The 16,915-nt window shown below is 32.4% G+C and overlaps 1 protein-coding gene across 1 annotated transcript in view; it reads left to right on the forward strand.

The window, feature by feature from the left end:
* LOC145013330 (two-component response regulator ORR26-like) overlaps positions 1–16,915 on the forward strand; it is a 33,478-nt gene that overhangs the window by 2,406 nt on the left and 14,157 nt on the right. Inside the window, exons 2-4 of the mRNA XM_078972128.1 lie at positions 14,261–14,410; positions 14,543–14,953; positions 15,046–15,122. Coding sequence (XP_078828254.1) covers positions 14,261–14,410; positions 14,543–14,953; positions 15,046–15,122 — 638 coding nt within the window. The remainder of the gene's footprint in view (positions 1–14,260; positions 14,411–14,542; positions 14,954–15,045; positions 15,123–16,915) is intronic.

The raw sequence follows: 16,915 nt of genomic DNA on the forward strand, positions 1-16,915 counted from the left end.
ATCCATTGAAGCTCATAGAACTTTTCACAAACAGTTGGTGTGCATAAGAGCTTCAATGAGTGAACTGATGTACCTTCATATTTTCAAGTAATAACTATAAAGATAAACTTGCACTAAAGAGTAAAAAACATATAAATTGGCTCTTCTAAGAAGTTGACTGCCTAGTATACAATTGATCAAATGGAAGGCGACACAGGCAAACCGGTGGCGGTAGACGAGATAAAAAACTTACCACCATTAGCATTGGGTACATAATTGATGATTGAAAGTTCGTCTTCTTTAGGAACCAGCACAAGCGATAGTGCATCAGGATCCATAAGAACATCGTAATTTGGGGGTAAAGAAGGAAGAAATAGAAGAGGAGCAACGAACACATTCTGATTTCAATTTTTGATTTTCAGAAGAAGAGAAACGAACTTGCTTTAGGGCACAATCCGAAAAAACGATTTGGAGACAGAGCGGGTGCGTCGGCGTCGGCGTTGCAGGGGTGCAGCGGCGTCAACGTTGGGGTGGGCAGCGTCGGTTCAGGCGGCGTCGTAGGAGATTTGGTGGTGAAGGGGAGCAGATGCGAAGGAAAACAGACACACGAATGAGAAGACACACGGAAGAGGAGAAGAGGAGGGCAGGAGGCGTGTATTGATCTATCGTGGTTTTAGGCAAAATTGGAAACACGTTCTTTTTAAAAAAATTCAGACTATGTTCAATATCTGAAAAATTAAGAGGAATTTATAATTTTAAGAGACAAAAAATAATATGCAAACAAACAAACTGAATTTGAATTTTTAAGACATTGTCTCTTAATTTTGTAATTAAAAGGTAAACAAACAAGGCCTAACTCATAAAGCTTGATTCTTTGGAGAAAAGCTTTGATTCTTTGGACAGGATCAAGATACGAGGACATATAAATCACATAACCAAAACATTGGATAAGTAATTTTGGATGTTTTAAATGAAAACTATATCGTTATGAATGGTTTTATATCTAATCTTTTATACATGATATATATATATATATATATATATATATATATATATATATATATATATATATATATATATATATATATATATTCCGTTGAGATTAAAAATATAATAAGGATCTTGAGATTCAACCTCAACCATATATTTCACATCTGCTGCACTAAGGGCGTGTTCGGCACAGAGCGTTTGGGAGCTTCTAGCTTGTAGCGTTTGACAAAACCCTCCGTTTAAAACAAAAAGTCTCATTTGGCACTACAAGCTTTAGCTTTTATTTTAATCAAAACGCTCCAAATCAAAATGCTACTTCATGTAGCGTTTAACAAAACGTTACAAGCAACAAGATACCCGTTACCAGCTAGTTTTGCCGAACACGCCCTAACCCTCCAACGTACCGGCACGACATGCATGTTATAATCATAAATGATTCTATAGCGCCGTCCATTCCTTTCTGCTCCGCCACCTTCCCCACCACCATAAACGCCACCGCCACCACCTATGACACCATCCGACCCCACTACTGTCATCTCTGTCACTTATACCACCGCCACCTCTGCAATCACCACTCATTCCGCTACCAACTGTCATAATCATATATGATTGCTCAATCTGTAAATACAAATATATGTATATTCATTTATGATTAGGTATACCCCACTGCTGCCAGTATGCTGCAACGTTAGACCGACAAATAAGAAATATGTGGTTGAGGTTGAATTTCAAGATATATATATATATATATATATATATATATATATATATATATATATATATATATCACCACCACGAGACTTAAACCTTCTACCAGTTAGAAAGAAACACCTTTACAAACACATCATACAACTACCCTAAGGGTCCTTTAGTAGAAAAAAACAAGTGTACACAATTTATTCTCATCCACATTAGTAAAATAAATGTATTGTTATTGTGTAAAACTTAAATAAATATTTTCATTTACATTAGTACAAGAATTTCTAAAATCTTGAAAACCAAGATAAAATAATAATAATAAATATGATAAATGTGAAAATGTTTAACTGATATTGATTTGATAAATTAATTTATTAAGTTATTATTAAATTATACGGAGCAAACCTGCAAATATACGAAAGACAAGTGGGCGAAGTGTGAAACCAAAGAGTATACGGCCGAAACATGGCAATTTATGAAAGTGCATGGACTAAAACTACAAGTATAAGATACTCTTGCAGCCAAAGTTTGAAACAACAAACTCAATGATGAAAAATTCAAATATAAAAACTATTGTGGCAAAAGCTTGAAACCCACAAAATAAGAGACTAAATCTACCAAAATCTCAAATGCAAAACTCACCCACAAAATATGAGACTAATTTGAAAAAATCTTAAATTTTTGTGGCCAAAATCTCAAATGCAAAACTCACCCACAAAATAAGGGACTAAATTGACAAAATCTCAAATGTTTGTGGCCAAAATCTCAAATGTAAATATTACTGTTCATTTTCAATTTTAAATCAGATATGTATATAATTCTAAAATGCTCCATATAACGTATAATTTTGTTGTAACTTAGAGAACATTATTGGGTTTCTTAGATTTAAGTCTTTCATAAGTAGGAGTTGTGTACATAACTCCTACAACTTTTGGCTTACCCAACATTTTCCCTATATGTAGTGGGTTCCTATGTACTTATAGACTAGAGAAAAAATGTGTAAACACATAGATGATCAATGAGAATGTTGTGATGAATCATTGAGTTGAGCTAGTTCGAAATACAATACATTATCAAGACTTTCCTCAAAGACGGAGGCCTTATTGTCACTTTTGTCGCTCGAGGAGTAGCACAAAGGGAGAAGTTCGAGATCATTCTTCTTCTTAATCCCCAAGCATTCATATTGGGTCACTTGATTGTGTGGTTGATTTTGGTACACCACACACACTATCATAAAACATAATGATTACTTTATCAACATTAAGCCTAAAGTAACTTTGGTAAAGAACAAGTTTTGTTATCGAATGGTACTCCTCTAACCATAGATGAAGCCTTATATTGTCTACATTCCATTCAAAACTTGTTGAGTTTTAAGGATATTTGAGAAAACAAATTTCATCTCGAAACTACTTTCTTAATACCAACTACTTTACCCAGTGGATGAGACAATAGACGATCTAGTTGTGTTAGGATTTGTTCCTCACTAAAATGTCTTGGAGGGTATCTTATCTTGTATTGGTTGTTATAATCCAAATGTTTTCTCCATAGATGGTTAACATCTAGGAACCGAAAATGACCAACATATATATAACTTTATCTATTCCTCGGTATAAAGGATTGCATTCATTGCAAGTTGGATAAGCTTTGTACCGTTGTCCGCTCTAGCCGGATAGGCTATTATGAGATGGAAAGTAATTTATTGTCCATACTAACATCATTTTCATGTTGAAGAATGTACATTTCACTGCGTCTTTAATATGTATGCCAAAACTACAATGATTCTTCAACTCATCCTCCAATGGTTTAAGGAACACATCCATGTCCTTCCTAAGTGATTTGGGGTCGAAAATCAATAAGGTCACATGAAGGAGAGCTCTTTCATGCATAACCATGATGGAAGATTGTAAGCGGTGAGTATGAAGGGCCACGTACTATGAGGATTACACATGTTACTGAATGGATTTAAACCATCAACATCAAGCCCTAAGCGTATATTTTAGGGTTCCCTCGACAAGTTAGCATGCTTCATATTAATTTTTTCCCATGAAGTACCATCATTGGAATGATACATCGTATCATGTTTTTCTCTTCAAGTACTATGCAAAATCATATTTTTTAGTCGTGTGTCTAGAACAGTACAGACCATGTAGTTTGGGGGTCATGGGAAAGTATCGTAACACCTTATGAGCTACATTCTTACCATTTGTATTTTAAACAACCCACCGATTCTTTTTACAAACTGGACAATTTTGTAATAACTTGTGCTCTTTATAGAAAAGAAAGTAGTCATTTTTACATACGTGTATTGGCTCATAACCCAATCTGATCTTTTTAAGTGTCTTTTTATGCTTCATGATGTAACGATCCTGTTTCGTTGAGGAAATGTGGTGTATAGAAACTAAAGAATTTGATTGAATGAAGTATTAATCCATTTGTTGATCACCTTGATCTGCACCAGTTTTGATAAAAAAAATAAGGGATGAAAATGAAGTACATCGAGGATATAATTCAAATTGCACTTCCTTTAACGTTTATTGAAATCCATCATTGAAACTGCAACCCTCTGTATTCATGTTCCCTTCGTCGCGATTGGTATTATTTTAGATCACACTCCCCATAACGTCATCAATAACGTTGGGCATCTCGTTACTACGTGTTTTGTGTAACAACACAGATTTTATATCATCTAATTATATATTTTAGGGATCATCAGAGTTATTTCCAAAAATCTACGAAATTCAAATAACGCATAAAAATAAAAACGTTTTACATCGCAAACAATAATAACTGGTTTATAATAAAAATCATACAACTTGAATTAAAGCAACAAGGAATATACAAATAAATAAACTTATTCTTCTATCATAAGTCCTTGTGCTCCTATCTTCTTCACGTACAACAATTGCTACATGAACCTGCAAAACATGAAACATCTCTTTCTATATTTCCATACTCTAACCTTCTTCTCTTATCTTTCTCATACTCTTCAATCTAACCTGTTCCTCTTTATATTTGTTTATCTTCACATACTCTACATTTGATCCCTTTTTCTCATACCATGGTTTATTCTCTATCTTTCTCATCTCATCTATCTCTTGCTTTATCTTCTACTCTTTTTCTCATACTGTTGCATAGCCTCTTCTCAGACTTATCTTATACTTTATACATACTCTATCTTTTTACATATTTTTCCTATCCCTTACTTTTATCCCATATCATACTATGTTTTTTCATCTCATATTCGATGCATGCTCTTCTCATGTTGTTTCTCTACTCTTTACTTGTCTCTTACTCCTAGCATGCATGTCTCAATCTCTGCTTGCTCTTCGTCTCTCTATTCCCAAATCTAATGCCTCAACATTCTATTCTCATCTAGATCCAATAGTCCCATCTCATACTATACTCTCACCTAGCTTCTAAGTGAAAAACATTCCATTAATATTATCAATTTCACTCATCTAGATTTACTCCCCTCTTTTATGATCTCTCATGGATCCTTAATTATTATCCTTCTCTTGAATCCCTCACAAATTCCTTACCCTTAATCCTTCACGGATTACATCTTTTTTCTTGAAAGAACTCCATTACCTTGTTCCACTCACAAAACCTTTCATATTATTATTATTATCTTTTCTTATCATACACCATCTAATTCTCGCAGAAATCATCTATCAACATTTGCGAATGAATCATCATCTCTTTCCCCATAGGGTAATTTCGTTCCGAAAGTAACCATACTCTTATTCCCAAAGGAATAATCTTTCTGGGAGGGTATTTCTAGCTCTTGATGATTTAAAAGGAAGAGACTTAAACTAAAAAAAAACCTACTTTTTTAGCATTGTATTTTAAATAATTAAGTTATTATATTATAACTTGGTAGATTTACATCTTATGATTTATTTTTATTTTAAATATTATATTTTTTTTATTTTACTTTAAATATCATATTATATTTTTATTTTATTATATTATAATATATTTCTATTATATTATAACATTTTTGTTTAAATATTGTATTATATTTTTTATTTTTTGAGTGAAATTTAAAAATCAAGTGAATAACAATTTTTCATTAAGTACTTTCCAAAACACATCATATATATCATAATTTCTAAGCGCGTCATATATCATTTTCTAAACATATTTAAGCATTTTCCTTAACAATTAAGTACTTAATAATTAATAATTAAGTACTTATTAACATGAAGCAATAAAATAAACACATCATATAACATTTCTAAACATATTAAGGATTTATAAACATATCAAGCATTTTCCTTAATAATTAAGCCTATGAAACTAGAAACATCTAATATTGATTAAGCAATTTCCAATTAAGCATATTAACATAAATCACTAGGTTATAAGGAGTAATTAGAACCTAAGAAAGAGGTATCAAGAGGAAGTCGCTGGTCGAAGGTGGCAGTCGATGGCCAGAGGGTTGGGAAACAACTGAGAAAGGGGTGATGTGAGTGGCTTTCATCTTCGGAACAACACATGTTGTTGTTGTGGGTGTAAGACGTCGTAGAATATGATTCAAGAAATCTAATACATCGCCTTCTCTTTCACTGTAAAATCCAACGAGAATTGTCATTGAGGTATAAATTGATGGTGAACGATGAATGCTAGTGGTATGTGGGAAGTTGAGGCTACCTGGTGCGCAAATGGTTGTCATCGTCGGCATATTAGTCAAGAGCTAGCTGGAGAGAATCGTTAGAGCAAAAAGGAGAGATTAATGGTTGTGATATCAAAAAGAGAGATGGAAAAAGCCTTCATGTGTGTTAGGCATTAACGGCGACATTTTAATGGCATTAGCTGTGAAAATTGATTGTATTAGGTGCAATTCCTAAATAAATTGGAGGGAGTATTTCCCGATTCTTTTTTTGAGGGCTTTAGCGAGGCGCAACCGCTGCTAAATGTGTCACCGCTATTTCATGTTGGGGTACGATAACACCATCCGTTGGATCAAATAATGGTACTAACATGCTAGATTTAACCTTGGATTATCACATGTATCACCGAAAAGGACTCTTTAGACGATGGATTTAGCGACGACATAATTCTTGTTCAGCCTGATGTTGTCGCTAAAGGAGGCATCGTTAAAGGCTCTATTTCTTGTTGTGATTTGAGAGGAGGCCCAACATTACGAAAATATAGTTGGGCATGTTGTACTTTGTTAATGAAATGTATCAATAGAGTGGAATGGATATTGAGATACTACAATATGGGCATCTAGTCAAATAATGAGATGAATTATCCTCATCACCTAATTGCTCCTACTTGACCCTATTGTTTTTTTTGGGTTGAATGGCTTAAATAATTATTGAGACCATGTTAAGTTGAGGGTTAAGTTACAAGCATATATACACCTAATAATTAATGGGGATAAATTAAAACTTAATGTTGGAATATATTAAATATGGAACCAACCATAAACTACTCAGGTGGGATTTAATCTACCATCATATGGACCCTAATTAAAGCATGAACCTCATGTTATTGGGCCAAATCTAGATTCAAAGTACGAATGGAAAAAAATGATATTAATAACTCCAAAATTGAGCTTAAACTCCTACACTACCACGTGACCAAAACTACCTACATTTTCTAATATTGGAACACAAAAGGACTAATGAGCAATAGTCACCTCAAAATCTAACCAAGTTGGATCTTAAATCCTCATAAAGGTGAACACAAAAGGACTAATGAGCCATAGTTACCTCAAAATCTAACCTTGTTGGATCTTAAATCCTCTTAAAGGTGAGCTTTATCAACATGATAATTATGATCGCCCTTCATTATCAAACAAGAAGTAGACCCTCTCTATTGAAAACCTCTTGAGTCCTTATTTATTACATTCACACCATTCCTAAAATCTTACTATTACTAATGAGATAATCCAAATTGTAGAATACACATCTTTTATTACCCAGTTTATGATATCATGTAGTAAGCTACACCAAAAACATCATGAACATCCTCCACTGACTCTATTTGACCAAATTATATTATAATCAATCCCAACCACATTTGAATTTTCTATGAATATTATCAAATAACAAGGACTTGAAAGAGACACACCGCTACACAGTATCAAAGTATAAGGCTTTTTATAAAGGAAAAGTTAATTCAATATCATACTTATATATAGTTTTTCCTTAAAGAAAGCACGACTATCAAGAATATGAGAAATACATAGACATTCCTTAATCTAGATTTGTGCAACCGTACCATCCAATTTAATGTCCTCAACTTGTCAACTCAGTCTTGATGCGTATTTGGACCTCAAATACGACTCTTGCAGCAGAACAAAGAACAGTTGAATCAAACACAAGAACAAGTAATGAAAAAGGATAGATTTGAAGTCTAAACTATATTATAGTTTGAATCTTCGGTGAAAACAAACCAAGCACTATTGGTTTGAGTTTGAGATAAAAATCAAGAGGCGTGTCCGAACTAAGACTAGATTTGAATCGTATGCAATAATTCGATAAGATGAACAAGTTCAAATGTTTATAAACTTCAATAAACTACTTCCTTATAATTGATAGAACTTGACTTTTATAGCCTTACAAAAGTGAATGGAAAAATAAATCAGAAGACACCTAATTATTATGCCATTTAATGGATTATTTAACACACTAAAGATAATGTAATAAAACTAAAGAAAAACGACTTCGGCATTGAAATTGACTTTTCATCTTCTGAGGGGTGACCTTTCCGAGACGACTATGCGAATTCAAAGTCCCCGCGTGTGCATCCTAACTCTGCGGATTGGAAGGTGCTTTCGCATCCAAGTTTTGCTTCGCATCCGGACTCCTCTTCGCTACGAGCCATAAGTGAATGCGAACGACATCCCAAAAAACATCAAATGAATGCAACCAAGTGCGATTGATTGCAACCAGTCGCAATGGACTGCAACCACCAATAGTGAAACTTGGTTCGCAACCATCCCATTCGCAATGAGTCAGTTGGTTCGACTTAAATGTCCTCCGATTGCGTAGACCCATTCGTAACGTCTCACATCCAACCATTAGTCGCTTTCTTACACCTCTAATTGCAATGAGTAAGATGGTTCGACTCGAATGTGCTCCGATTGCTTGGACCCATTCACAACGTCTCACATCTAACCATTAGTCGCATTATTGGGGGTTAAGTTACAAACATATACACCTAATAATTAATGGGGATATATTAAAGCTTAATGTTGGAATATATTAAATATAGATCCAACCATAAACTACTTAGGTTGGATTTAATCTACCATCATATATACCCTAATTAAAGCATAAACCTCATGTTATTGGGCCAGATCTGGATTCAAAGTACGAGTGGAAAAAATGATTTTAATAACTCCAAAATCAAGCTTAAACTCGTACACTACCACCTAACCAAAACTACTTATATTTTCTAACATTGGAACACAAAATGACTAACGAGTCGTAGTTACCTCAAAATCTGCATGATATAAGCGGAATCCGTAATCTAAACCAAGTTGGATCTCAAAACCTCCTAAAGGTGAGCTTGATTAAGATATAATAACTATTTGTTGGATTTTTATATCCAATGTAATATCAACATGATAATTATGATCGTCCTTCATTATCAAACAAGTACACCCCCTTTATTGAAAACCTCTTGAGTTCTTATTCATTACATTCACACCATTCCTAAAATCTTACTATTACTAATGAGATAATCAAAATGGTAGAATACATATTTTTTATTACCCAATTTATGATATCATGTAGTAACCCTTAGCAAAAACATCATGAACATCCTTCGCTGACTCTATTTGACCAAATTACATTATAATCAATCCCAACCATATTTGATTTTCTATGAATATTATCAAATAACAAGGTCGTGAAAGATACACACAGTTATACATTATCAAAGTATAAGGATTTTGTAATAGAAAATTAGTTTCCAAAACCAAATAAAAAGACAAGTTCATTTGAATTTCTGTGAATCTTGTTCCCCTGGTCCAACACATGCTCTTCGAGTAAGGTTGCGATTGGACCTTCCAGTTGCAAAGCTTGCTCCTATTTCGTAACAAGCATGTGAACTGTTTCCCATTAGTTCAACACATGTTCCTCGTATCTGGCTTGTTCAACCATTTCTTCCACAATCTATTCTTTAGTTTTTTCCTTCTCAGTGGCCATCCTTGAGAGACTTGGCTTCCTACCCTGCTGGTTTCACATTGACCTTACCTCAACTACATACATTGGCTTTAAAGTGACCTTCTTCCCTTAAAACATCAGTTCATACTCATTTATTCTCCCTCGGTGCATCACATCCATGTCATATTGTCATGTTTGTCCAAACAAAATGTGACATGCATCCATTAGAATTACATCATAAAGCACCTTATCCTCATAGATCCCTTCTTCAAACACACCTAGACTTGCTTAGTCGTCAACACCTTGTTTCTGTCATCCAACCAATGCAACGAATACGGGTTTAGGTGGGCTGTTGTCACCAAACTCAGTTTTGACACCATTTCACTCGTTGCCACATTAGTACAACTACCCCATCGATAATCACGGAACAACCCTTTTTTCTCACCAGGCAGTTCGTATGAAAGATCTGGTCTTGATGATCTGAATCAGTGTGAATCATTTTGACTGATCGCCGAGAAATCCCCCTTTTCTTTCTTGAACAATAACGTCAGCTCAACCACAACAAATCAACAACACCTCAACAAGAATTCTCCTTTCTTTTCCTGAATAGTAACAACAACAACAAAGATAAAACCTGACAGGTAACTTTTTTTTTTTAAGTTTTTTTTACAAGAACAGCAACAACAAATTAACAAAACCCGTATGAACTTGGGGATTTGATACCACAACTGATGCATATCTAGACCTCAGATACGACTCTTGTAGTGGAACAAAGAACAGTTGAATCAAAGATAAGAACAAGTAAAGAAAAATGATAGATTTAAAGTCCACACTAGACATATAGTTTGTATCTTCGATAAAAACAAACCAACACCTATTAGTTTGAGTTTGAGATCAAAATCAGGAGGTGTATCCCAAACAAGATCAGATTTGAATTGTAAGCAACAATTCGATAAGGTGAACACAAGTTCAAATGTTTATAAACTTCAATCAACAGCTTCCTTACAAATGATAGAACTTGGATTTTGTGGCCTTACAAAAGAAAAATAAAAATAAATAAAATGACACCTAATTATTATGCCATTTAATGGCTTATTTAATACACTAAAGAATAATTAATAAAACTAAGTAAAAACAGCTTCAACATTGAAATTGACTTTTCAGCTCCCGAACGTGACCTTTCTGAGCCGACTCTTAGAATTTTGAGACCCTGCGTTCGCATCCTAACTCCCCGGAGTGGAATTCTCTTTCGCATCCGGACTCCTCTTCTCTACGAGCCACAAGTGAATGCGAACAACATCGCAACAAACATAAAATGAATGCAACCAGGTGCGATTGATCGCAATCAATCATAAACACCAACAATGAAAATTGGTTCAAGACCATCCCATTCGCAATGAGTTAGATGGTCTAACGTCTTGGACCCATTCACAACGTCTCACATCCAACCATTAGTCTCATTATTTTACCTCTAATTGTAGTCATTTTATGACTTACGCAACTTAAAGCAATAGGAATCATTTGCAATTTACCATTATAATCAATTAAGATTGGTTTGGAACTTGAACTTGGCGAATCGCAATCTACACACTTATCAATTCTCACATTATAAGTTTTAGGATAGACCTTTCAATTTAGTATACTATTGTTAATATTCAAACAAGAATTTTGACAATAGTCCGTTGTTATTTAGTGTAAATAATAATAAAATAATCAAAACTCCACAATCATATTATAAGAACTTCAATTTACAAGCATATCAACCACCCATCCACTTAGAACTAGGTGTCTAAGGCTCAATACAACCAAACCACACTTTTTTCCTTTAAAGCTCAAAATATTATTAGTGGAAGTACAACAGGTAAATTATATTTTCAATAAAACCACCCACATATTTAATGATCACATTTACAATCCTTTTTTGCTCTATAAGAGCCTCCAAGTTGGTTATGGCATGTAAGCACACTAGCTTCCAAATAAAAACTACTTAATGTGTGGATTTGATACAAAGTGAATCTTGGGGTAGATAGATATGAAATCAATAGATCATGTTTATCGTTTCTCTTTCCCCTAAACATTAGGATTCAATACAAGGTGAAACTTGAAGTATCTAGTATCAAATCAACATATCATGTTTGCCGTTTCTTTTTCCTCTTTGAGAACATCCATTAATAAATACTTGTCAATATGTTACTTATTCTTGAACTTACATATATTCTCCTTTCTTATTATTACAAATATTACATTTATTTATATTACTCGATCTATTACAACCATCATTAAAGGACTTTCATTTATCAAACTTTTCCGTACACACAAGGATCATACATAAACGAAGCCAAATAGAATTTAAAGAAGCTGTACAATTTTCAAATTAGCGACCATATTATAAATAGAGTTAGATGAATGGTAACTAATAATCTATATTCTTAATGGATCCTATAAGGTCAGTTTCCTCATTGATATTTCTCCCTTATGTTTGTATTAATAAGAATTTTAATGTAAGACAATCCATATGGAATAATAAGAGATTCAAACACAAAACATTAATTTCGATTATTCATTGTAAAATGTTAATATTCACTAAAGAGTTTCAGATAAGGAAAAATATGAGTATACATAATCATCTATGATAAAACTAGACAAGGTTGAATAATTCGTGGATTCCATAGTTGAAAAATATTTTTGGATAAACTACCTAGATAGATCAAGATGTCATAGATAACATAGGCTACTAGCTTTTCTAAGGTAGGTTAGGCTGCTAGACAGGTAGGATGTTAGGCAACTTGAGCTGCCACCAAGCATACCTATATTCAACATGTTTTTAACAATTAGGATGTTAGGAAAATTGGTTTGATCTTTAAGCTATCTATGGATGGAGTGGGACTACCTCCATATGCTCTACCCTTTATACCCTACAATGAGTGTTGTATCTTGAACTTGTACGGGCCCACAACCCATTGACCTTGTATTCTTCATGTTTGAGAAAAATCTTTTCTTATATACAATTATCTACTCTATGATAGCTAACTTGTGTTAAATCATCGTTTATTTCCCCATTATGCACTCCTGTTAATTCTTATTACATATAATGGTAAGTGAAACTAAAATCATGAATTCGCATAAAAAACTTCAATTGAGAAAACATCTTTGAATGTTATTTTGATGAGGTAGTTGATAACTAATCCACCAATTTCTCTGCTTTCCCTCATGATTTAGAATTTACTTCCTACTATTGTCCTACCTAGCATAATGATTCATAATATTTAACCATATTTTTCATTTTATATTGTAAAATGTTGCCAATATACATCAACATAATCAAATTACACCCCTTAAAACCCTATATTTTTATTGAATTTTCCTTTTACTCATTATTTTTAAGAACTTTCCTATATAGTATGTGATTCTTTAATTTAAGGGAGCCAACTTATGTTTTATAAAAGAACATTACAATCCTCATTGAATTACTTGTTAGCATCATTAAAAGATGATTCTTGAAAAGGGACAACTTGGAGCACATGACTTCTAATAGTGGAAGACCTCAAAGATAAACGGAAATTCACATAATATTGATCGTTCTCCATGTGATTGAGTTGACCCCTAGACACCACTAGAAAAAAACAATCACTTCATGTCTAATTTTCAAAAATCACCATTCTTCTTAGCCCTAGCAACTAATTAGTGTTGAGGAAAATACAAATTGTGCCACATATATCAATATAATTATATCACTTTTATTGATATCAAATATGTCATTTAATATATATTTTGTTAGTAGAGATTAACCATAATTATATCTATTTGAAGGCATATTTGACCCAATACTATCATATTATATATCATGTCAACAAACATTTTTTGGTGTAAAGTTACTTGGACCCACTAAAACTTAATGTATGTAATTTTAATCCCTCAAGGTTGAGTTTATATATTTCTAGTTTCTTTCTATTGTTTTAAATTTAACATAATATACTTCTAATTTATGTGTATTAAAACACCAAATTATATTTTTGTAAACAAATGTCTTATTTATCTAAATAACTTATACATGTGGATTTTTTATTTGATTTGATAATGTAACAATTATTTTATACTAATTGTACAAAAATTATTTATTTAATTGGTATATATATTTAGTAATATAATTTATAACTTTATTTGAAAAAAAGTAAGATAATTTTATAAAAAAAAAATATATAGTATTTTGAAAATTTGAATAAGTTAGAAAAATGGAATATGCTTGGACTACTTATGTTAGTGTATAAATTAGAGTTAGAGGTGGGGATGAATCATTACCTCTATCATTTGTATACTATTTTTGGTACAAAAAAATAATGTTATGGTTGTAGATGGTGTACGCACTATTTTCCCGATTTCAAATTTCTTTTAGAATATTATCATATTTATTATAAGGATATACCAGTTTAGTTTTCATAATCTTCATTGGTTTTATGTATTTGCTTTAGTTACACCTGTGGATCATGGTGGCACTGCCTTAGCAATACTATCCAAAAGGTCGGAAAAATTTGATCTTGTACTAATAGATAGTACATTGAGTGATATCGATGCACATATGTTACTTAGAATAACAAGAAACATGAATCTGCAAGCAATACGTGAGTTCAAGATTACACCCTTAATTTTACCTCTCTAAATTTCAAGTCTAATGATCTCTTTCTGTGTTTATGTTTCTTAAAATTAAATTTTCAAGATAAATGGATTTTTCTCATTCATATTCTTATTTTAAGTGATGTCCAAGGAAGATGATGATCAGACTCTACTAAAAGCTTTGAAGGATGGAGCTTTACTTGTATTGAAGCACCCCCTTACCGGTGACAGGCTAAGGCTACTAAGACAACATGTCATCAGAAAGAGGATACAAAATCTTAACAACCCTAGTGTTATAGATAAGTTTCATCGTGTAGAAAATCTTGGTAACCCTAACGTCACATATAACTTTAGTCATGTCCCAAATATTAGCAACGTTAATGTTGCAAACGCATTTCCTTGGGTCATGAAAAAAGAGCCAACCATGTACGATGGGGATGCGATTGCATGTAAGAGTGTATTTAGTAAGAGGAAGAGTAGGATGCACCTAGTATGGACTCCAGAACTACATGAAAAGTTTATGGATGCTATTAGTCAATTGGGTGAAGGAAGTAAATATATTTCTTCATGTTAATACTCATTTTTTCATTAATAATTGCTTTTGATCTTGTATTACTAAATAAATATTGTATTTCCATTGTAGGGTGTATTCCTAAGTTAATACATGAGCAGATGGGTGTACCTGGTATTACAAGAGCACAAGTTTCTAGTCATCTACAGGTTAGCTATTCACTCATATATACACCAATTTAATTCATTAAATGCTTGATTTCCTTTTTTAGATCTATATCACATGTTTAACGAGAATCTTGTATGGGCATCTAGTATTTCCTATCATTGTTTTGCCCTATATGAGTATTATAAGGACATGTGATGTTTATGGATCTATATCACATGTTTAACCATGTAACGAGACAAAGGTTCATCTCCTTCCTATGAGCACTTGGTATAGTTTGTGTCAGTGAGTGTACCTACTGTAAAGAATCTTATATGGGAGTCAAGTACTCAATATCCCTTTCATTCTTCTCCTTTATATATATATATATATATATATATATATATATATATATATATATATATATATATATATATATATATATATAGACCCTTTACTTTCTAATTAGTTGGTTATACATAAAAAAATAACTTAAATAGAAATTATTTTATAATTTATGCAATTATAAATTCATAATTTTGAAATGAGAATAATATTGAAATCTTTTGTCAAGTTTTTTAGCTTTATTAGAATGTTTTGTTATGTTAAATAATATAAAAGTTATTATTAAACGACTATATAAGTATGTGACCCATTCATAAACTTCTTAAATATTTTACATTTATGCATAGTAGGAAGAGGTTTATAAAATGTAATAATATGTTGTTATTATTCACAAGAGATTGTTATGAAGAACACTGGAGATGCTTTCATACATGACATCTTTCTAAAATGATAAGTTAGTGATTTTCCAAACAGTGTTTTGAGAGAGGTCACTTAGTTTATAAAAAGATTGCTATTAAGAGAAGTAATTTTTGGAGACATGGTTTATGATAAGAATCCCTAAAAAGTTTATGTAGGATTTCATTATAAACGGATAAAGGTATACCATACAAATCTCTAACCCCAATAACGATACAACGTCATGTAGGATGACACTATTGGCCTCTAACCTTACTAGGGACCTCCTTAAGGGTATTCTTAAATCATTTACTTTTACAAATGTGATATGAACTATATATGAGTCATACTTGGGGGGATATCCTTCTTAAGTTTGTTACATGTGTTCTAATGGGGGGGGGGGGTATATTTGTTAAGTTATCACTGACATTATTCTTAAATTAGGGGTTGTATACCTTTTAATTTTGGCATCGTTTGGGGCTCGGGTCGCTTAACTTTTATCATACCTCCACATTTTTATCTGAAATATTATGAGGTTGTTGGTTATTTAGGGTCCTTCAAAGTAGATAACACGATCAACTTTACATACTCATACAAACGGATATATATATATATATATATATATATATATATATATATATATATATATATATATATATATATATATATATATAGGGATACAACTATGCACCATAAGGTCGGCCAAGCCAATAAAACTATAATACATACATACATACATACATACATACATAATAAGGTAACAAGACCATAGTCATAATAAGATGCCAAGATTGAATATACTGAGTGAAATTGAACTCATGAAGCCGAGAGGTTAAACTTATGGGTGTTTAAAATCAAATATCAAAAATATCGGTTAGTGAGATTTGGTATCCGAACCCTTATCTAAAGTTTTGGATATCTGAATTTTCGCTTTCAGAGTTTCAGATATCCAAAAGTTAGATACAAATTTGAAAACCAAAATTGGATATTTGTAGATTTTAACCATCATTAACTATCAAAGTAATCAAATAACTGTTGTTAATCTTTTAACATAGAGAAAACATAAATCACACAACTAAAAACCTATTAAAATTTGATTCAAAACACACAATTAGCC

The sequence above is a fragment of the Lactuca saligna genome, chromosome 8 (genome assembly GCF_052625555.1).
Source record: "Lactuca saligna cultivar CGN05327 chromosome 8, ASM5262555v1, whole genome shotgun sequence".
Taxonomy (NCBI): Eukaryota; Viridiplantae; Streptophyta; class Magnoliopsida; order Asterales; family Asteraceae; genus Lactuca; species Lactuca saligna.